The following is a 22820-nucleotide window of genomic DNA, read 5'->3' on the forward strand; positions in this document are numbered from 1 at the left end:
GACTCAGGATACCACCTAAACAAATTCCCTAGTGCACCACAAACAGAGTTGGGTAAAATTGATATTAGAAACAGTAATGCCTGCTGGACCTAAGGCCTCGCTGGACCTGTAGGGGGGGTTAAGATATGATATAGTTGATGGGGACTGATTAGACAGTTGGACACGGCAATTAATGGCTCAACGCGTTTCGTGGCTTCCATGCCACTCGTCAGGAGCAAGCACGTGTGTATCTGAAAATATATAGGAATGGATAAGCAAAAGGAAAACAAAAAACAATACTAGTAGGGGAGCGTGGTGTATGAGCCCCCCGCGGCTGGTATATAAATATACTCACTAAGAAACTGGGCACTGATGGTATGGCGGCGGGACCCCGCAAGCCATCCAGGTTACCCCCCAACCGGGAGCCGAGGCGGGGAGCCCCGCGGGGACGAAAGCAGGCGCCAACCAGGGTAGGCATGGGGACCGAGGGTTATCTAGGGAGGTGAAAGATAGTAATGGTTAGTGAAGGCAAAGTTGTGGGAAAGGAGAGAAAGAGAGGGGGAACCCCACGGATATTGTGTGAGAAGTAGAGGAAAAGCAGTAGAGGGCAAAGGAAGGAAAAACAAATAACCGGACGGTAGGTAAAGAGTAGGTGAAAAGTGAGGAAACGTCAAACCAGTGCAGTGACCAACCATGGAAGAAGGTGATAGGTGTACCTGAAAAAGAAGATTGGGGCCCCAAAGAGGCAGAGTTCCTAAATTATGTGAGATCGGGTGTGTGGAAAGCCTCGAATGCCCAGGTTGCCCCGGAGAGTGTCCATATAATGGGGCCGCCCACCAACGTCACGCCGTGCAGCAGGGGGAGGAGCACCGCAAGTCAGACAGGAGGAGCCGCGACGCGCCTTGCGGGTCTCCTCCCTCCCCCAGGCAGTTCTCTGGGGGGATGGACGCCGGGCTACTGCGCGTCGACGTCACGCACTACGCTGTGCTTGCGGCGTCCCTTTTGTGGCGCCGTCAGGCACAGCTGTTGTTTCCATACTCGTGGGCTAGTGGGGAGGTCATCTGTGCCGTCTTGCCGGACACCTGTCCGACTTGCGGTGCTCCTCCCCCTGCTGCACGGCGTGACGTTGGTGGGCGGCCCTGTTATATGGACGCTCTCCGGGGTGGACTGGGCATTCGAGGCTTTCCACACACCCGATCTCACAATATTTGGGAACTCTCCCTCTTTGGGGCCCTAATCTTCTTTTTCAGGTACACCTATTACCTTCTTCCATGGTTGGTCACTGCACTGGTTTGCCATTGACGTTTCCTCACTTTTCACCTACTCTTTACCTACCGTCCGGTTATTTGTTTTTCCTTCCTTTGCCCTCTACTGCTTTTCCTCTACTTCTCACACAATGTCCTTGGGGTTCCCCCTCTCTTTCTCTCCTTTCCCACAACTTTGCCTTCACTCACCATTACTATCTTTCACCTCCCTAGATAACCCTCGGTCCCCATGCCTACCCTGGTTGGCGCCTGCTTTCGTCCCCGCGGGATTCCCCGCCTCGGCTCCCGGTTGGGGGTAACCTGGATGACTTGCGGGGTCCCGCCGCCATACCATCAGTGCCCAGTTTCCTAGTGAGTATATTTATATACCAGCCGCGGGGGGCTCATACACCACGCTCCCCTACTATTATTGTTTTTTGTTTTCCTTTTGCTTATCCATTCCTATATATTTTCAGATACACACGTGCTTGCTCCTGACGAGTGGCATGGAAGCCACGAAACGCGTTGAGCCATTAATTGCCGTGTCCAACTGTCTAATCAGTCCCCATCAACTATATCATATCTTAACCCCCCCTACAGGTAAAGCGAGGCCTTAGGTCCAGCAGGCATTACTGTTTCTAATATCAATTTTACCCAACTCTGTTTGTGGTGCACTAGGGAATTTGTTTAGGTGGTATCCTGAGTCATCGTTATTAAATTTTTTTATTTTTTACCTTTGTTACCTATCCATTAATTGTATGAACATTACAATGTATGTTATATTTCATTTGTTTATATATTTTTTATGTATTTAATTATGCATGAATTGTTTGACTGTATGCATTTTACGGTTGCAATGTGTATGCTTTAGTATTATGTCAATAAATTCCCCTATGTTCATCCTATTACCCTTTCGCTGTCACATGCTTCATATAAAGTCCCACCCTCCCTTTTAGCAATCCCCCTTGTTTGTGAGTAAAATAAGTATTTGATCCCCCAAGCAAAACATGACTTAGTACTTGGTGGAGAAACCCTTGATGGCAAGCATAGAGGTAAGATGACCAAAAGAACACCATCCCTACAGTCAAACGCAGAGCTGGAAACATAATGCTTTGGTGTGTTTTCTCTGCTAAAAGGTACAGGCCGACTTTGCTGCATTGAGGGGCCAATTGATGGGGCCATGTGTAGCAAGGTCCCAGGCCTCCTTCGGTCTAATAAGAACCTCCAGGGCCAGAGATAGCTGACATCCTTCTGTATATGGTGGGTTGTGTGCAAAACAGTTAGATTCATTGGGCGCCAGACACTTCTTGAATGCAAAAGAGATTTTATTTCCCTTAACAGAACTTTTGGAGAGAGGGTTCGGGCCAGGACAACCTTAGGTAGTTGCAAGATTAATTGGCAGACTCTGAGACTTCAACAGGAGGACAGCCATGCAAGGAAAGGCATCCAGTGAGACGCCACATCTGCATGTGTAGAAATGCTGTCTCCAATGGCAACAGTCTTTACCAGTTTCTAACACAAAGTGTAACAGTTCCTTCACTTCCACTACAATCACTTCTTGTAGATCTTCAGCCCACTGAGCTCCCAGTCTCTCTCACTAGACTAGACTATTCACTGCCACTTAATCCCTTGAGCTCCTCCAATCTTCATGGTGGTATCTTCCTCAAGCATCACCCCCACTTCTATGCTGGGTCCCTAACTTGGCACTCAAGATACTTCTCAAGCTTCACCTCACTGGTCACCCTCGGTCCCTGGCTTGGCACACAAGGCTGCTCTGCAAGCGTCACCTCTACTGGATGGGTCCCTGGCTTGAAGTTTCCCGATTATTCACCGTCCCCAGTTGGTGAGAATACGGCTCCGGTACTTGCTTCAGCTACTCTCTGTGGTCCCTCTTACTAAGGTGGTTGGTCCCTTAGTGGCGACAGCTTCCCCTCTACCTCCGACCACAACTGGTTCCCTGGCCGGCAGAACTGTCACTTCTGGTTGGACTGCAAGCCGCAATCCCAACCCTACGCTACTCTCTTGCTTCTGGATAGGCCCTCAGACAGAACACTGAAGATGGGTCATGGATGAGTCTTCCAGCATGACAGTGACCCAAATCATACCACCAAGGCAACAAAGGAGTGGCTCAAGAAGAAGCACGTTAAGGTCTTGGAGTGGCCAAGCCAGTCTCCAGACCTTAATCCTATAGAAAAACCTTGAGGATTTAGAGAAGATCTGTAAAGAAGAGTGGACCAAAATCCCTCCTGAGATGTGTGCAAACCTGGTCACTAAGGCCCCTTTCACACTGGGGCGGTTTGCAGGCGTTATTGCGCTAAAAATAGCGCCTGCAAACCGCCCCTAAACAGCCTTCGCTGTTTGTTCAGTGTGAAAGCCCGAGGGCTTTCACACTGAAGCGGTGCGCTGGCAGGAGAAGAAAAAATCTCCTGTCAGCCGCATCTTTGGAGCAGTGAAGGAGCGGTGTATTCACCACTCCTAAACCGCTCCTGCCCATTGAAATCAATGGGACAGCGCGGCTTTACCACGGCAATACCGCGGCTATAGCCGCGCTATACGAGAGGTTTTAAGCCTTTTTCGGCCGCCAGCGGGGGGTTAAAACCGCACTGCTAGCAGCCGAATACCGCGGTAAAACAGCGCTAAAAATAGCGCTGTTTTACGGCCGACGCCCCCTACCGCCCCAGTGTGAAAGGGGCCTAACGTCTGACCTCTGTGCTTCCCAACAAGGGTTTCTCCACCAAAGTACTAAGTCATGTTTTGCTTGGGGATCAAATACTTTTTTTACTCACTGAACTGCAACTTAATTTATAGCATTTGTTTTGTTTGTTTTAATTCTGTATTTTGGTTGATATTCTGTCTCTATCATTTAAAATGCACCTATGATAAAAATGATAGACCCTTCATTTCTTTGTAAGTGGGAAAACCTTCAAAATCTGCAGGGGATCAAATAATTATTTCCCCCACTATATTTACTTGACGTAACATCATCTTTCACATTCTACAAAAAAATTGGGCTAAATTTACTGTTTCATTTTTTTAAATTCATTGAAGTGTATTCTTTCCAAAAAAAATTAGCGTTTGAAAGACAGTGTGACATAAAATATTGCAACGACCGCCATTTTATTCTCTAGGGGTCTCTGCTAAAAAGTATATAGAATGTTTGGGGGGGGGGGGGGGTCTAAGTAGTTTTCTAGCAAAAAAAAATACTGATTTTAACTCGTAAACAACAAGTGTCAGAAAAGGCCTGGCCTTCAAGTGAACTTACAGTATCTATTAACTTTCTAAAAAAACATCAACAAGGGCGGGGGAAATCGTGTAAAACATTTTGGGAAGGAACGTTAAAGGAAAACTTGAAGAACAGAGCAGTATTAGAGAGTTTTGTAGAAACTGCTGAGTGTGAGTTTCATCCAGCCGATACTAATCTGAGCATCACCAGATCATTCTACTAAAATCTTCCCACAAAGCAGAACTGAGTTTTTATGAAACAGAAACTGGACATCATGTACAGGTGACCGCTGTTTGTGATGGGGCCCCCGGCTAACTGTCACTGTAGTAGCTGTATTGTCAATACCTGTCATTATTCCTAACAGAAGGGTTTCCGAAATCAAGAACAGGAAAGTTAGTACCAGTGGCAGTGCATCCATTAGGGGCGCACAGGCGTCGCCCCCTCTCTCCAGCCGCCCCCCCCCTCTGTGTACTATGGATAGATTCTTGCATTGCATGAATCTATCCATGGCCGCTGTAGCCACCCCCTATTCAGGCGTCCGGACCCTTTTCGGACGCCTGAATTACAGCGGTTGGGGATGTTTTTGAAGCACCTGATTAGCGCCATAGGCTCTTATAGGCTTGAAGAAAGGTGAACTGCGAGCGCAATCCATTGCGCTCGCAGTGCACCCAGGTGTGTTAACAAAGCTAATGAATATTTGCTTTGCTAACACAGAACCGCCTCTCAGCTAACCTGATTGTCACCTGATTGGCTGAAGGCAGAGGCGATCTTATTGGCCGCCTAGCATAACAGGAAGAAGACACGCACGGAGGACAGAGCAGCCATCGCCGCGCCACCCGTCCCACAGCTCGCCGCCTGACCCACCACCACGTTGGGGTAAGTCCCGAGCAGAACTCAGTCCCATGCCAGCCCACTACTGGGGATTGGCTGAGGCCTCCTCCTAACCCTGCCCACTAATTCTAGAAGATTCACCAACCTTCCAGACACCAGGGGGAGGAGGCACCAGAGGGCTGCCAGGATGAGTCATCCAGCCATGAACTCTAATAACCCCGACCCAATTACAGACTCACATATGTACACTATGAGTCAGAGTATGGTTACACACTACATCGTGCACACACTAGAGGGTGCTACACAATATTATTCATGGTCTTGCACGCACCAGTACCCTATATCGCAGATGCAAACTCTCAAAACTTTTAACAAACATTTTCAGCATTTAGCGTTTTAAGACTGGAGAATGCAAAATCTTGTGCAGCTGTGCATGGGGGCCAATCAGCTTCAGTTTGTTCAATTGAGCTTTGACAAAAAAAAAAAGAAAAAGTAAGAAAAACCGGAAGCTGATTGGTTTCTATGCACAGCTGCACCAGGGTTAGCACTCTCCAGTTTTACTAAATCAACCCCCATGGGGTTAATGTCAGTATGTAGCAGAAGTCTCAAGGCAATATATTTACACTGCTACGACATAGGCAGTTAATCACATTGCTGCACATCTGCTAAATGGCATCACGTTTCTCTGCGTGTGGGGAAAGTGTGCAATTAGGTGTAACTTTTTCTTTTTTTTTTTTTACTTTTTTTTTTTTCTATTTTTTACTTACATTTTTTAATCACATTAAGCTCCTTGATTTTTTTTTTTTTTGCCTCCCTTCCACATGTCTTGCGTTACATTGTGAAAGTGCTGATCGCTCTGATTTTCATTGTGTTGTTGGAGGGGAAGTGGCCGGTTCTCACTCCTGCGCACTTTCTCTATAGTTTATGATGGAAAATTTAATAAAATTTATTATCTAAAGAAATGAGCCACACAGGCTGAAGTTCCTTCCATAATTAGTGGCAGGAAAGTACCGTGAAGTGTTTGTGTCCTAATACTGACAACGTGTATAAAAACCTGGTCTCGTTCTTAGCACTGGTTATTTCCACAGCAAATTCCAGATCACAGTCACAGTGAGATCGGGGACGCGTCGCGCTCGTAACAAAATTTCACCTGCAGAAGCTCGTTCGTCGCGTTTCGTCTTATGGCCTCTTTGATTTTAGGGTGCTCTATTTTCATGTGTCAGTGTAGCACTTCCAGGTTTTTAGTATCTATTCCAGAGGGTATCCCCCCCTATCAGTGCAAGGCAGCACCATATTTTATTCAGGCGTAATCCAGGGTCACCATCTATCCCTGGACTGAGATGACACGATCGTGTAAATCCTGGTGCCGTTCGGTGTCTGTGGGAATATTTTTTGTAAAAACTCTACCTATCTTTAACTACTTGTCGCCCGCCCACTGTCATATGACGGCAGGACGGTTCAGCTGTAGTTCTGGGCGGACGTCATATGACGTGATCAACTTCCCAGAGGGCGCCCGCCGTGTCACAGGGGACCCGATGCGCGTACGCGGCGGCCGCGATGTCCGCCGCGCACCCGCGATTGCCGGGTAACAGAGCAGGACCGTGGCTCTGTGTGTGTAAACACACAGATCCACGTCCCGTCAGAGGAGAGGAGACCGATGGTGTGTCCCTTGTACAGAGGAACACCGATCGGTCTCCTCCCCTTGTGAGTCCCCTCCCCCTACAGTAAGAATCACTCCCTAGGAACATAATTAACTCCTCGATCGCACCCTAGTGTTAACCCCTTCATTGACAGTCACATTTACACAGTAATCAATGCATTTTTAATAGCACGGATCGCTGTATAAATGTGAATGTTCCCAAAAAATGTGTCAAAAGTGTCCGATGTGTCCGCCACAATATCGCAGTCATGAAAAAAATCGCAGATCGCCGCCATTATTAGTAAAAAAAAAAAATAATAATAAAAATGGTATAAATCTATCCCCTATTTTGTAGACGCTATAACTTTTGCGCAAACCAATCAATATACGCTTATTGCGATATTTTTTTACCAAAAATATGTAGAAGAATACATATCGGTCTAAACTGAGGAAAAAAATTTGTTTTAAAAAAAAAATTTGGATATTTATTATAGCACAAAGTAAAAAATATTGTGTTTTTTTTCAAACTTGTCCCTCTTCTTTTGTTTATAGCGCAAGAAATATAAACCGCAGAGGTGATCAAATACCACTAAAAGAAAGCTCTATTTGTGGGAAAAAAAATGATAAAATTTCATTTGGGTACAGCGTCGCACGACCGCGCAATTGTCATTCAAAGTGCGACAGCGCTGAATGCTGAACATTGGTCCGGGCAGGAAGGGGGTGAAAGTGCCCGGTATTGAAGTGGTTAATTGATGCCGCAAATCATATCTATGATGGAATGGCATTGTCAACCTAGTGTGGAAACTTCACCTATGGAGATTTTTAAGGGTAAAAGTTTGTTGACATTCCACGGGCAAGGAGCAATTTTGAAGCGTGACATGTTGGGTATCAATTTACTCGGCGTAACATCATCTTTCACAATATTAAAAAAAAAAAAAATTGGGTTAATTTTACTGTTTTCTTATTTTTTAATTCAAAAAAGTGTATTTTTTCCAACAAAATCGTGCTTGTAAGACGGCTGCGCAAATACGGTGGGGCATAAAGTATTGCCACAACCGCCATTTTATTCTCTAGGGTGTCTGAAAAAAATATATATATATAATGTTTGAGGGTAATTTTCTAGCAAAAAAACCTGATTTTAACTTGTAAAAAAATAGGCCTGGTCCAAACATCATGTATTGGTACACATATCATTTGAATAGCTGCTGTTCCCCTGTTTGGTTGAGTTTTATAGACTGTGGCTCAGTTCAACAAATTCTCTTTATAAACATTGAATATTGAAATTCCTCAGCTACCTTTCTCCTCGATTCACTGTGTGAACAGGTAATTGCTCGGTAATCTCTGTCTGTTTATGCTACGATTGTAGTGTACACACTGCGGCCCTGGGTCTGGCCGTCTTCCCTCGCCCAGGATTGGCTGCTCCCGTTATGGGTGAGGAGTAAAGACGTGTTATGTGTAAACATGGATTTGTGTCTCACCATGGTTGGAGCACAATGCCCCATCATTAACTGATTTCACACACAGCTCCTTGCCTGTTGTACCTGGCGTAGAAGGGGCCCCGTGGTGCACTACAAAGCCCCCCCCTCCAGGTCCAGAGATATGGGGGGTATCAGGAGACTGTGGGTGCTTGGCTCAGCCTTGGTGGAGACATTGCTATTTTCTGGGTGTCTTCTTGGTTGGAACTCGCTGAGCCCCATCCTGGTGGAGCTGGGGGTGCTCGCTCGGAACTGCTATTCAGGTCTGTACCCGTCTTTATATGCATCCTTTTTCCACTACTTTCACCCTGTGAGCCCCATTCACACCTGAGCGTTTTGTAGCTTGATGCCTTGAAGCTACAAAACGCTGGAGGGGAAAAAAAATCAATTATTCTCTATGGAGATGGTTCACATCTCCACTCCAAAACGCCTGAAGCCAGAAGCTCCAAAACGCCTGAAGCCAGAAGCTCCAAAACGCCTGAAGTCAGAAGCTCCAAAACGCTTGAAGCCAGAAGCTTCAGAACGCCTGAAGCCAGAAGCTCCAAAACGTCTGAAGCCAGAAGCTCCAAAATGCCTGAAGCCAGAAGCTCCAAAACGCCTGAAGCTAGAAGCTCCAAAACGTCTGAAGCCAGAAGCTCCAAAACGCCTGAAGCCAGAAGCTCCAAAACGCCTGAAGCCAGAAGCTCCAAAACGCCTGAAGCCAGAAGCTCCAAAACGCCTGAAGCCAGAAGCTCCAAAACACCGGAAGCCAGAAGCTCCAAAACATCGGAAGCCAGAAGCTCCAAAACGTCTGAAGCCAGAAGCTCCAAAACACCTGAAGCCAAAAGCTCCAAAACGCCTGAAGCCAGAAGCTCCAAAACGTCTGAAGCCAGAAGCTCCAAAACGTCTGAAGCCAGAAGCTCCAAAACATCGGAAGCCAGAAGCTCCAAAACTCCTGAAGCCAGAAGCTCCAAAACGTCTGAAGCCAGAAGCTCCAAAACATCGGAAGCCAGAAGCTCCAAAACGCCTGAAGCCAGAAGCTCCAAAACGCCTGAAGCCAGAAGCTCCAAAACGCCTGAAGCCAGAAGCTCCACAACGCCTGAAGCCAGAAGCTCCAAAACGCCTGAAGCTCAAACAAGTTCTGGACTTTTTTTTTTTTTAGGCGGATTTGGGTGTTTTTTCTGCTTTTTACATTGGTGACCTTTTGACCTGTACAAGATTGCGGCAAAAATTGTGGTAAAATTGCGCGACTTTCTGGCTGAAAACGCTACGCTCAGGTGTGAATGGGGGCCTAATGGACACTTCCTGTCCTAGTGTGACAACCTTCCCCCGGACTGCGCCTACGGAGACTTGTAGGCATTGTCGTTCTAGGACAGGAGTACAGCACACCGCCTCCTATCCTCTCCATAACATAGGGGGAAGTTGTTCTGTAGTCCACAAGGAGAACTAAGCAGGCATGGTGTCAGTGTAGAGATGTGCACGGCGGAAAAAATGTGTTTAGTTTTTGGATCCGTTCATTAAGTTAATCATTTAGTTTGGTCATATTCGTTATGTTAGAATTTGTATCGTATATTCGTATTCTGTTAGTAAATTTAGTTATTTTTGTATTGATTCGAATTTCGGAAGATGGCGATGATTGTTCTATTGTATTCTATTCTGTTCTAATCTATTCAATTTTTTTCTATTATATTCTTTTCCGTTCTTATCATCATCCTATTTTATTTTTACACCTTACTGTATTTAGTGCAATATGTTTTCATTTCGAATCTGAATTCATTTTCTAATTTTTTGAATTCATTATTTCGTTACATTATTTCGTTACATTATTTTGTTTCCTTACACAGTTGTGCTCATAAGTTTACATACCCTGGCAGAGTTTATGATTTCTTGGCCATTTTTCAGAGAATATGAATTCGAAAACAAAAACTTTTCTTTCACTCAACTCATGGTTAGTGTTTGGTTGAAGCCATTTTATTATCAATCAACTGTGTTTTACTCTTTTTTAACCACTTCAGCCCCGGAAGATTTGGCTGCTGAATGACCGGGCCATTTTTTGCGATTCGGCACTGCGTCGCTTTAACTGACAATTGTGCGGTCGTGCAACGTCCTTTTTTTTCTCATAAATAGAGCTTTCTTTTGGTGGTAATTGATTGCCTCTGCGTTTTTTTATTTTTGTGCTATAAACAAAAAAAGAGCGACAATTTTGAAAAAAACACTACATAATTTTTTGCTATAATAAATTTCCCCATTTTGAAAAAAAAAAAAAAAAAACACATTTTTTTCTCAGTTTAGGCTGATATGTATTCTTCATATTTTTAGTAAAAAAAAATAAGCGTATATTGATTGGTTTGCGCAAAAGTTATAGCGTCTATGAAATAGGGGATAGATTGATAGCATTTTTATTTATTTATTTATTTTTTACTAGTAATGGCGGCGATCTGCGATTTTTATTGTGACTGTGACATTATGGCGGATACATCGGATACTTTTGACACATTTTTGGGACCATTGTAATTTATACAGCGATCAGTGCTATAAAAATGCACTGATTACTGTAAAAATGTCACTGGCAGTGAAGGGGTTAATTGTGTTCCCTGGGAGGTGATTCTAACTGAAGGGGGAGGGGACTGAGTAGAGGAAGTGACGGATCATGGTTCCTAGCTAATAGGAACACACGATCTGTCACTTCTCACAGAGCAGAACAAGAATTTGTGTGTTTACACACACACACGTCCGTGTTCTGCCTCTCATGTGCCTGCGATCGCTCGTGGCCGACTGTCGGCCACGAGCATCCGGCGGCACGCGAGCGTCTGCTATCCCGATCCCACGAGCCGACGTATAGCTACGAAGGCTCGCGCGATCGTGCCAACCTGACGCAGTAAAATGACGGCAGATGGTCGGCAAGCGGTTAAATCATAATAGCAACAGAAACTATCCAAATGAACCTGATCAAAAGTTTACATACCCTGGAATGTTTGGCCTTGGTACAGACACAGAAGATGGCACACACGGGTTAAATTGGCAATTAAGAGGGAACATTCCAGGGTATGTAAACTTTTGATCAGGGTCTTTTGGGTAGTTTCTGTTGCTATTATGAGTAAACACAGTTGATTGATAATAAATGTCTAACCATGAGTGAAAGAAAAGTTTTTGTGTTATCATTCATATTCTCTGAAAAATGGCCAACAAATCATAAATTCTGCCAGGGTATGTAAACTTATGAGCACAACTGTGATTTATTTCGGATTTGTTACTATTGTGATTAGGAAATTGTACATCTGAATCTCCGAATATTGAAAATTTTGTCCGAATTTTGATTCGTAATGAAACGCGTCGCACATGTTTAGTTCAGTGAAAAGCCAGCCAGAGACCCAGAGAATATTATTAGAAAATGTTCCTTTTTTAGAATATTCGTTTCATTTTCTAATGGTTAGTGGTAGAGTTGCACCGGCTCCAATACTGGTAACGGTATAGATACCGAGTATTTTCACGGATACTTGTACTCGTGAAATTACTCCCGATGGCGAAAACTGATACTTTGCGGTGCGATTTGCGTCCTTACAAAATGAATGGCCTCAAATCGCACTGCAAAGAATCGCATTCGATTTGAACAGGAATGCAATGTGTGATACCCGTCCGAAATCGCATGCAGTTTCCCCGCACCGCTCCTGTGTGAACTGGGACAGAAGTCACTATGACAAGCCTGAGTTCACACAGGAGCGGTGGGGGAAACGGCATGCGATTCAGACAGGAATTGCACCGCATTCCTGTTCAAATCGCATGCGATTCTTTGCAGGACGATTTGAGCCCATTCATTTTGTATGAGTTTAAATCACACTGCAAAGTGAGTACTTGACCGAAAGTATCGGTACTCCTACACGGCCAATAAACATCCGGTATCGGTGCATCCCTAATTCCTTATGGTAGAACGATTCATTTCGCGAAATAAATTTTGTATATTTGGAATTTGTTTTGAATTCAGATTCCGTTAGTATATTTGTTTTCAAACCGATTCGAATTTTGGAAAACAGCTATATTTGTTCTATTCTATTCTATTTCTACTAAAAAAAAAATTCTATTCAATTCTTTTTCAACTCTTATCATCTTATTTCACTTTTATACCTTATAGTATTTATTTGCAATATGTTTTCATTTCAAATTCAAATTCATTTTTTATATTCAAATTCATTGTTGAATTTTTTTCTAATTTGATTCAAATTTAAATCCATTTTTTAATTTTTCTAATTCGAAGTGGTTATTTCCTTATATTTTTTTCATTTTATTATGAATTATTTTGAATGCGCTACTATTACGGATTTGGAAATTCAGATACATCCGTATCTCCGAATAACGAGAATTTTATAACTAAACGAATCGTACGAATATCAAGATTTAGTGGAAAGCTGGCCAGAGACCCAGAGAATTTTGTTAGAATTTTTTTTTTTTTTTTTTTGGAATGTTCGTTTTATTTTCTAAGGGTTAGTGGTAGAGTTGCACCGGCACCAATTGAGTATTTTTACAGATTCGTTTCATTTTCTGATGGTTAGTGGAGCCAAATTGACATTTGTTTTAAAAAATTTGAAGGAGCAGGATGGAAAATCTTTCTCAAATGAACAAATTTCTAACTGAGTGAGGAAAATATAGTAATATTGTAATGGAATCTATTTATTACACCTGGGATTCTATTCGGATTTTGGGATCTGGATGAAATGATTCTAAGGGCTTTGTCGAATGTAAAAAAAAATCATCTGGACTGTACCACTGCTGGGTTTTGAAACTTAAAGTGGTGTTCCGGCCGAAATTATACTTTTTAAATAAAAATACCCCTATAATACACAAGCTTAATGTATTCTAGTAAAGTTAGTCTGTAAACTAAGGTCTGTTTTCTTAGTTTATAGCAGTAGTTTGTTATTTTATAAACTTACAGCAGGCCGTGGCCATCTTAAGTGTGGGCATCTGAAGCCAGACTGTATTTCTTCCTGGATCTCATCCTTGCAGATCTCGCACATGCTCAGTGCAGCACAAGCAGTGTAATAGGTTTCAGGTCAGGTTTCCATAGCAACGGCAGTGTCAGAGGAAGTTGCCGCCCCTTCCCAGAAGGCATTGCAAACAGGAAATGAGGTGATGGGCCACGGCCAGGGGAGGAGGAAGTGAAAAATCATCTGGACAGCTGTCCATATTCAATAGAAAAAAAATCCAGTACATATAGAATGCGGTATACAGTCACTGACTAGCATATTTGGTTGCAACATATATAATTCTAGAACTTACATGGCAACGCGTTTCGCAGACAATATCCACTTCTTCAGGACCCGGATAGTCAGCAATTCCAGGATAATTGCTGTCAAATGTTGTTGTAAATTGTATTCTATACAGCAAATAATGAACTCTGTCCCCCAAAAGAAGAAAAAAATGCCACCCCCCTGGTCTGCATAAGTACCTCAGGCCAATGATTAAGCAATAGGGCACACCACCGCACCACCCCCAAAAGAAGGTGTCTGACCCAATAGGTACTGGAATTTTTGCATTGAATTATGCGTTTCTAACAGGCAACAGAGTGGCTTAGTGGTTAGCACTTCTATCTGGAAGCACTGGGGTCCTAGGTTCAAACCCTAAAACAGGACTCCATCTGCATGGAGTTTGTATGTTCGCTTTGTGATTTGTGTGGTTTTCTCCCATACTCCAAAAATGCGCCGGTGGGTCAAATATCCCTATTAAATCAGATGCAAGCCATCTATGAATGCAGGAGGGGGCAGATGAATAAAAGGTCCTCCTCCTCCATTCATAGAGCTCTTTTATTGATGGAAGCTATAGTACAGCTTGCCTATGAATGCGGGAAGGGGCATGAAGGGCAGGCAGAATCTGCACTCTTATTGAGGGCCTGTATCAGGTCACCCCTGCAGCATCACAGAAGACTACCTCAAGGAGGGATGGGTTGGGGGTTGCAGAAGACTTCAGATTTTCACTATTACAGCTGGAATCAGCACAAGGGACACTTTGCAATAAATGTAAGTGACGTCCCTGGTGCTGATTTTTTTTTTTTTAAAGTTATTTAACCACTTATGGACCGCCCACCGTCGTTATACGTCTGTACTTTGAAGAAGAATATCGTTGTTATGGCAGTAGCTAGCTACCATAACCCCGGTATCCTCTTCTTCAGCGCGTGGTCCGCTTTCCGATAAAAGTGGTCTCTGCGGCGGATTCGCCGCAAGATCACTTTTATCGGCGGCGGGAGAGGGTCCTGCCCCCCCTCCCGCTGCGCTCCGGGGCCCTCCGCCTCTTACCGGAGCCGTCGGCAGAGGCAGAGGCGATCCGATGTTTTCCCTAGCCTGACATGGAGACGAGTGAGGGGAAGATGGCCCCCACCCGTCTCCATACCATTGCAGGGTGGAAGCGATGTCAAAACGTCACTTCCGCCCATAGCTCTTAAAGGGCCATTTTTTTGTTTTAGTATTTTTTTAAATGACACATTTTTTTAATTTTTATTTTTTATTGCATTTTAATGTAAATATGAGATCTCAGGTCTTTTTGACCCCAGATCTCATATTTAAGAGGACCTGTCATGCTTTTTTTTCTATTACAAGGGATATTTACTTGTAATAGGAATAAAAGTGACACCATTTTATTTTTTTAAACAATGTAAAAACAAAAAATAAAAGGTAAAATAAGAGAATTTTTTTTTTTAAACGCGCCCCGTCCCGCCAAGCTCGCGTGCAGAAGCTAAACGCATACGTGAGCAGCGCCCGCATATAAAAACGGTGTTCAAACCACACATGTGAGGTATTGCCGCGATCGTTAGAGCGAGAGCAATAATTCTAGCCCTAGACCTCCTCTGTAACTAAAATCATGCAACCTGTAGAATTTTTTAAACGTCGCCTATGGAGATTTTTTTAAGGGTAAAAGTTTGTCGCCATTCCACGAGCGGGCGCAATTTTGAAGCGTGACATGTTGGGTATCAATTTACTCTGTGTAACATTCTTTCACAATATAAAAAAAAAAATTGGGCTAACTTTACTGTTGACTTATTTTTTTAATTAAAAAAAAGTGTATTTTTTCCAAAAAAAGTGCGATTGTAAGACCGCCGCGCAAATACAGTGTGACAGAAAGTATTGCAACGACCGCCATTTTATTCTCTAGGGTGTTCGGGAAAAAAATGTATAATGTTTGGGAGTTCTAAGTAATTTTCTAAAAAATGTTTTTAAAATGTTTTAAAGAGGCTCGGTCCTTAAGAGGTAACTTACCTTAAAATCTATTAAAACGAATGACACTTCTTTTGATGTCCTCCATCTTTCAGATTCCGGGCTTCCTGCGGAGAGGGACAACTACTTAACACCGGTGTATGAAAGCAATTACACCGATGGTACAAATATTACTGTATCACAGCTATCTGGTTGGTGATGTATTGAATTACATTATATATATATATATATATATACCTAGAAATGATCACCCCATACAAGCTCTCTTTGTACAATACGTTTTAGGTAGCAAAGGTGTTTCAGGTTTATACTGATAATAGGTTGTTAAAGTGAGCGCGCCAAAGTGGAATCCAAGAAAGTTTACTGAAACCAACATTTTTCGGGACACAAAAAGGGGGTAAAAAAATAAATAAATAAATAATTCACTTCCATCGAAACTGCATGTAAATTAGTTCAGTGCATTATTTTTCTTTGTTTGTTTGTCCAGAAAATACAATAAAAAAAGATTTAAAAAAAAAAAAATTAGTTCAGTGCGAATGGTGGGGGTGAATGTTCTTAAGCTATAGTCGCTGCAGATTGGATCTGTGAATGGGAAATTTCTGCATTATGGCCACCAGATGGGGCTGAGAATCAACAGAAATAAGTATGCTCCTCAGCCCCACCTAGTGGCCATAGTGCTGCATTTTCCCCATGAATCTGCAAAGAATATTTCCGGGAAGCATTGATTTTACCACATTTGGACAGAACTCTTCCATGTCCTGCCAGGGCCCCCCCCCAGCCCGCCCCAATGACGCGCCGCCAGGTTCTGCTTTCTGCCAATGCCTCCTGGCGTATGTAGCTTTTATATCCCGGGAGGCACCAGGAGGAGAGTCCACATCATTCTCACCCAGGAGGAAGGGGGCGGGACCGGAGTGCGAAGAATAAAAAAAGTAAATGAACAAAAGACCCCGCCCCCCAAATAAAAAAAGGAGAGAGGGTTATAATGGCGCAAACTATTTTTTTTTTGAGTAGACGTCGGCTTATAGGTTCTCTGGGCTTCATTGTCTGAAGAGTGTGAATCCAATCGAAAGTTTACCAAGTGTCACCGATACAGGAATAGAGGGGAAATCTTCCAATGGGGACAACCGTTCTGGTGACAACTGTCAAATAAGGCATTTTTCCTGCATGCTGGAGAGATTTCATCTCACTTCCTGTTGTATATCTGAGACCCTATCCAAGATTAAAACTTTTTTTTTACTTTTACTTTAATAACAGAGTAATGACAAAATCTAGTCACCTAGTCAAAGTGCAATGCTTTGGCTTCCTTTATTAAAGACCGCTCACTGCTGCTCTCTCTCCTTGTGCAGGGAGACTGGTCTTGTCTCCGCCCCCCTCCTGTAGTTTTCTGCAGGCAGCCTGTAGTGGGTGGAGCCTGTTAGACCCCCCCCCCACAGCTCTGCACAGGCTGTGCACTGCACAATGGTGATGTCACTGCTACTTTACAAGGAAATATCTGGGTTTGCAAAGGCATTTGGTGCACACAAAGAGGATTTATATCCTCTGTGGCTATTGATGAATATATTTTAATGAATGTTGTTTTTTTTTTTTGTCCCTGGAGTTCAGCTTAAAAAACAAGTATTCTGATTGGTTGCTGTGGAGTGAGTTTATTATTTTTGGTTTTCATGCAGAGGTGTCCTCGTCACCGGTTCGGATTGACCCTGGACCTGGTCAGCCAGCACTGCAGGACTTCTGCATCTCTCAGGAGCAGAACCTGAACCTTGCCTTCACCCTGGGGTCCTTTTTCCTCTGGGGATCCTTTCTCCCCCTGCAGCTGCTCTTGGGATATGTCCAGATCAGGTCACTGCGGCAGATTGGAGGGTGAGTGACATGTACACCCCAATTATTTTCTTATATACTATTCTACCCACCATACGTCATTTACATGTCTACATTTGTCTACATTCTCATGCCACCCCACAGGGCCCTGGTAGCTGTGTCTTGCCTGATGCTGGCCTATTGCTGCACCAACCCTCCCAGTAAGTACTGAGATTCATATACTGCCAGAGCACAGTCCCACTTCTCCTATTGTGTATGTAAGGACTCTGCACAGTACCACTTCTCTTTTCCTGTATGCTGGGTGTAATTCTCATTATCTGTTCTTATTCTGTATGTATGGACTCTGCACAGTACTACTTCTCTTGTTCTGTATGCTGGGTGTAATTCTCATTATCTGTTCTTATTCTGTATGTATGGACTCTGCACAGTATTACTTCTCTTGTCCTATATTTTGGGTGTAATTCTCAGTATCTGTTCTCATTCTGTATGTATGGACTTTGCCCAGTACCACTTCTCTTGTCCTGTATGCTGGGTGTAAATTAATTCTCAGTATCTGTTCTTATTCTGTATGTATGAACTCTCCACAGTACCCCTTCTTATGTCCTGTATGCTGGTGTAATTCTCGGTATCTGTTCTTATTCTGTATGTATGGACTCTGCACAGTACCACTTCTCTTGTTCTGTATGTCGGGTGTAATTCTCAGTATCTGTTCTCATTCTGTATGTATGGACTTTGCACAGTACCACTTCTCTTGTTTTGAATGCTGGGTGTAAATTAATTCTCATTATCTGTTCTTATTCTGTATGTATGGACTTTGCACAGTACCATTTCTCTTGTTCTGTATTCTGGTGTAATTCTCAGTATCTGTTCTTATTCTGTATGTATGGTCTCTGCACAGTACCACTTCTCTTGTGTTCCAGGTCTGTCCATGTTTCTGCCCTTTGCGTTGGTGGCTCAGGGGGTCGGGGGAAGTTGTGTTTCCTTCTCCTCGTTGATGGTAAGAGAGGGATAAATGATGCCGGTAGTGTTATGAATGGTCTCCTTATCAGTGAGATGTAATGTGTTTGGTGAGAAGTGAGTGTACACACAACGTGACGTCCTCTGTGTCATATAATAACACGGCCTGTATACACAACACATCCGTATCATCAGCTCCATTCACACCCAGACACACAATGTGAAATTTTATCCCTGAGATCCAGGGGAGGGGGGAGGGGGAGAGCATGGGGGATGGGTGGGGGTATGATGTATGGGGGGGGGACTCTGATAGGGACACTCTAATGGGGACCTTGATATGTAGATTTTGACGCAGATCCTGATGTAAGGGGGTTTCTGATGGGGATTCTGATGTAAGGGCGACTCTGATGAGAAAACTGAGATAAGGAGGGACACTGTTTGGGACACTTATGTGGATCCTGATATATGGGTGGACTCTGATGGGGACCCTGATGTAAGGGGGCATCTGATGGGGAACCTGGTGTAAGGAGGACCCCGATGAGGACCTTGATGTAAAGGGGCACACTAATGGGGACTCTGATGTAAGAGGGGTTTCTGATGGGGACCCTGATATAAGGGGCCACTCTGATGGGGACCCTGATGTAAGAGAGCACTTTAATTGGGACTCTGATGTAAGGGAGGACTCTGATGGGGATCCTGATGTAGGGGCACTCTGATGGGGACCCAGATGTAAAGGGACACTCTAATGGGGACCTTGATATGTAGATTTTGACACGGATCCTGATGTAAGGGGGTTTCTGATGGGGATTCTGATGTAAGGGCGACTCTGATGAGGACACTGAGATAAGGAGGGACTCTGTTTGGGACACTTATGTAGGGGGGACTCTGATGAGGACCCTAATGTAAGGGTGGATTCTGATGGGGACCCAAGTGTAAGGGTGACTCTGATGGGGACCATGATGTAAGGGGTGACTCTGATGGGGAACCTGGTGTAAGGAGGACCCCGATGAGAACCCTGATATAAGGGGCCACACTTCTTTTGATGTAAGAGGGCACTTTGATTGGGACTCTGATATAAGGGAGGACTCTGATGGGGATCCTGATGTAAAAAGTGCACTTTGATAGGGACCCTAATGTAAGGAAGAACTCTGATGGGGACCCTAATATAAGGGACAAGGCCCTAGTGGGGTCCCTGTTGTAAGGGGAACTATAATGTGGACTCTAATGAAAGGGAGGACTCTATTGAGGACCCCGATGTAGGGGGGAATTATTTATTTTCACCCCTTAAATATTTAAATGCTGAACAGTATGGAGACCCTGATGTACACCAAGTGATGAAGCACAGCATTCGAGCCATATACTGTACATTGTATCCTTAATTCAGACCATATACATGGTTTCCTATGCTCAGACCATATACAATGTTTCCTATGCTCAGGCCATATACTGTACATTGTTTCCTATGCTCAGGTCACATATTTTTGTTGTCTTAGTTCAGACCCTATACATTGTTTCCTATGCTCAGGCCCTGGTGAAAGGGGCGCGTTTTGGCCCCTGAAACATGTTGGCTTTCTTCTTTGGTCTTCCACCTGATTTTCCATACATTGGAATGAATTTATGGTTGGACTATTAACCCGTGTTGTGGTTCTTCAACCCCAGATCCATATTTTTACATTACAAACCAAGGGAACAGTGGGAATCCTTTGGTGGGTAGAAGCCGCCAGCCCTGAATCCTGCATAAACACTGCTGCAACGCTATTGGATAATAATACAAGTAGGACAACCCCAGCGCTACCTAACCATTCCTCCGAAGGGTCTAACTTTGTCCTTTTACCCTTCAGCTTCCACATTTCCTGCCTGATGTCGGTGCGGTTTACCCCTCTCTGGTTATAGCGAGTTTTGTAGCATCGGCCACGGTGTTGACCATCATCAAGGTAAGGAAAGCAGAAAGCGTGCCCATTGGTCACTGTTGTCCACTCCCAGACAATGGTAGTCTCTTTGGACGGGGGCTGAAACAAAACATTTCTAAAGATTCAACAGATACAGCTATTTACACCTTTAAAATATAAACCCCCCAACCTGCTTTATGTTCCTCAGAGGCGGTGCTGAGTTTGTGCCCGCCCCTTCCCTTTCTTTAAAGAGAACTGGTGCTTAGAGTATATTGAGGAAGCTTTCTCTTTTTGAAAATTCCAGCTGCCCGGCTGTCATGTTAACCAGACGTTCCAACCTCTGTTTCTGCAGGTCCTCTACAATTTTGGGGTTCCCTTTGTCCCTATAGTCTTGGGGTACGGGGCCATTTGTTTCATCGTGTTCCTGAACAGCTTCTTCTGCTGGAAACTGGATGAGAACATTTCGGATGAAGGGAATATGTACAGGTGGGTGTCTGGACAGCGGTGAGTGGTGATAGGGTGAGCTAGAGTCAGGGGTAAGGGAAGGAGGGGTAAGGGCGGAGGTTCTACTACATCCTCAAATTATCGCTGCATTTTAGTGTTTACATTTTACGTGTACAGCACAGAACTGCCAAAGGATTTGTATATCTATCCAGTCCTGGGATTTGTACAGCTCTGTCACACAGCACAGGCCTGTCTAGCAGGGGAGGAGACCTATTTCTTCTCTCCTGCTATTAAGTAACATTTACAGATCTTTCCCTCTCCCAGCCTGTGACTGAACAGTGAATGGAGAAGCGGCACAGCGATAAGTTAATTCTCTGCTCTCTCCTACTATCAGCATGCTCTTTTAACACACTTGATTGGCTCCTGTGCTGTTTCTTCCTCCCCAAATCCAAAGTCATACATATAAAGGTTCATAATAAATAGCAATACATACATATGAAATGTTTCCAAAGACAAGTACATATAGTCAAGTGGATATGCCAACTGGCTCACTCAATGGGGTTCTAATGTAAATACAACGGAGAGGGTGTACTCCATGGGAGCAGGGGACCCCGGATGAGATCCACATTGTCCTCTGCTTCATTCCAGTATCAACCGGACCTTCCCATACCTCCCATTTTGAGATGGGAATGAGGGACACCTACTAGTAAATGTATGTAGGCATAGGACACGCCCCCTGCCACGCCCCCTTAAAGGAGAATTAACCAAAAAAAAAAAGGTTAATTAAAGAGGAGGGCCCATGAAAAAAAAAAAATAATAAAAGTCAGCAGCTACAAATACTGCAGCTGCTGACTTTTAATTGGACACTTACCTGTCTCAGGGTCCAGCGATGCGGGGGATCGAAGCCCCGCTCCTCTCCCCCTCCGTTCAGCGGCGCCGGCATTGCAACTGCGGGCACCGGGCTGTGGCTTCACAGCCTGGCACCCACTGCGCATGCGCGAGAGCGGCGCCGCGCGCCGTGATTGGCCGCTCAGTCACCTGGGACCTGTAATGGGTCCCAGATGATTGACAGGAGGGAGGGAGCAGAGCCGAGCCCTTCCTGTGCCGAGGGGGAAGTGATGTCACCAGCCCAGGCACTGGAAGAGGCAGACTACGAGGGACCCCCTAGCAGCAGGCATTTAGAGGTAAGTAAAAAAAAAAAAAAATTCCAAATTTGTTATTTTTATTTTTTTTTAGGCACATTCATGGATTTTTTTTTTAGGGTGGAACACCACTTTAAATCTACAAGTGCTTTTTTTTACCACTACTATTCCTTTATACTGGCTTTTGAAATTTACAAATGCAGCAATTTAGAAATTGGATGAAAGGTTTAGCGCTGGGAAACATTTTGAAAGAAAAAAAAAACTATATAGATCAGACCAAAATGAGGGACAAATGAGGAGGAAAGAGGGACAGAGGGACATTGCTCCAAATCAGGGACAGTCCCTCGAAATCAGGGACAGTTGGGGGCTGTGCCTTCCTTCCCCCTTTTTCTAAACTGCCACCATCACCATAATAACCATTGCAAAATACACACGTTTACTGACAATTACTTGCCTACTTTGCCTCTATAGTGCCCCGTGCTAATGCACCTTTTTCCTCTAACCCACACTGCTATCTTGCCTCATAGACGTGATCAGCGGGCAGCTTCTTCTTTTGCAATCTGCTGCCGGCCCGTCAGTGCTGCAAGATCTGGGGATCTTTTCCTTCTCCCTGAGATCTTACCATATTTTGCAAAATCCTGTGAAATCTTGCAGTTCATAGACGAGATCTCCCTGGAAGTTACTGGTGACATAGCCTTCCCAGGATGCACTTTAATCTAGACTATTTAATAAACCTTGTCTTGATTCTTTCACAAACCATTGCTCTGGCCTTGAGGAAGCAGGATTTAGCCTGAAACACATTGGCTGTGCTTGATATTGTTGTCAGTAATGAATTCCTACGACCATTTGTGTTAGGTGCTCCTAACAACACAACCAGGTATAGTGACTTGAGAAGGTATTCATACCTCTTGAAATGTTCCACATTTTGTCATGTTACAACCAAAAACGTAAATGTATTTTATTGGGATTTTATGTGATAGACCAACACAAAGTGGCACATAATT

At 44.0% G+C, this 22820-nt stretch overlaps 1 protein-coding gene across 2 annotated transcripts in view; it reads left to right on the forward strand.

Annotated features, from left to right (window-relative positions):
• The first annotated feature begins 8414 nt into the window (after positions 1-8414).
• Positions 8415-22820, forward strand: part of LOC141148498 (large neutral amino acids transporter small subunit 4-like) — a 30124-nt gene continuing 15718 nt past the window's right edge. The window contains exons 1-7 of one of the 2 annotated variants that reach the window (XM_073636018.1): positions 8415-8654; positions 15665-15760; positions 17237-17426; positions 17529-17584; positions 18305-18381; positions 20183-20275; positions 20583-20716. In XM_073636018.1, coding sequence (XP_073492119.1) covers positions 8516-8654; positions 15665-15760; positions 17237-17426; positions 17529-17584; positions 18305-18381; positions 20183-20275; positions 20583-20716 — 785 coding nt within the window. In that variant the 5' untranslated portion in view covers positions 8415-8515. The remainder of the gene's footprint in view (positions 8655-15664; positions 15761-17236; positions 17427-17528; positions 17585-18304; positions 18382-20182; positions 20276-20582; positions 20717-22820) is intronic. The other variant, XM_073636019.1, reaches the window with a different exon arrangement.

This window comes from Aquarana catesbeiana, linkage group LG06 (assembly GCF_042186555.1).
Source record: "Aquarana catesbeiana isolate 2022-GZ linkage group LG06, ASM4218655v1, whole genome shotgun sequence".
Classification (NCBI taxonomy): Eukaryota; Metazoa; Chordata; class Amphibia; order Anura; family Ranidae; genus Aquarana; species Aquarana catesbeiana.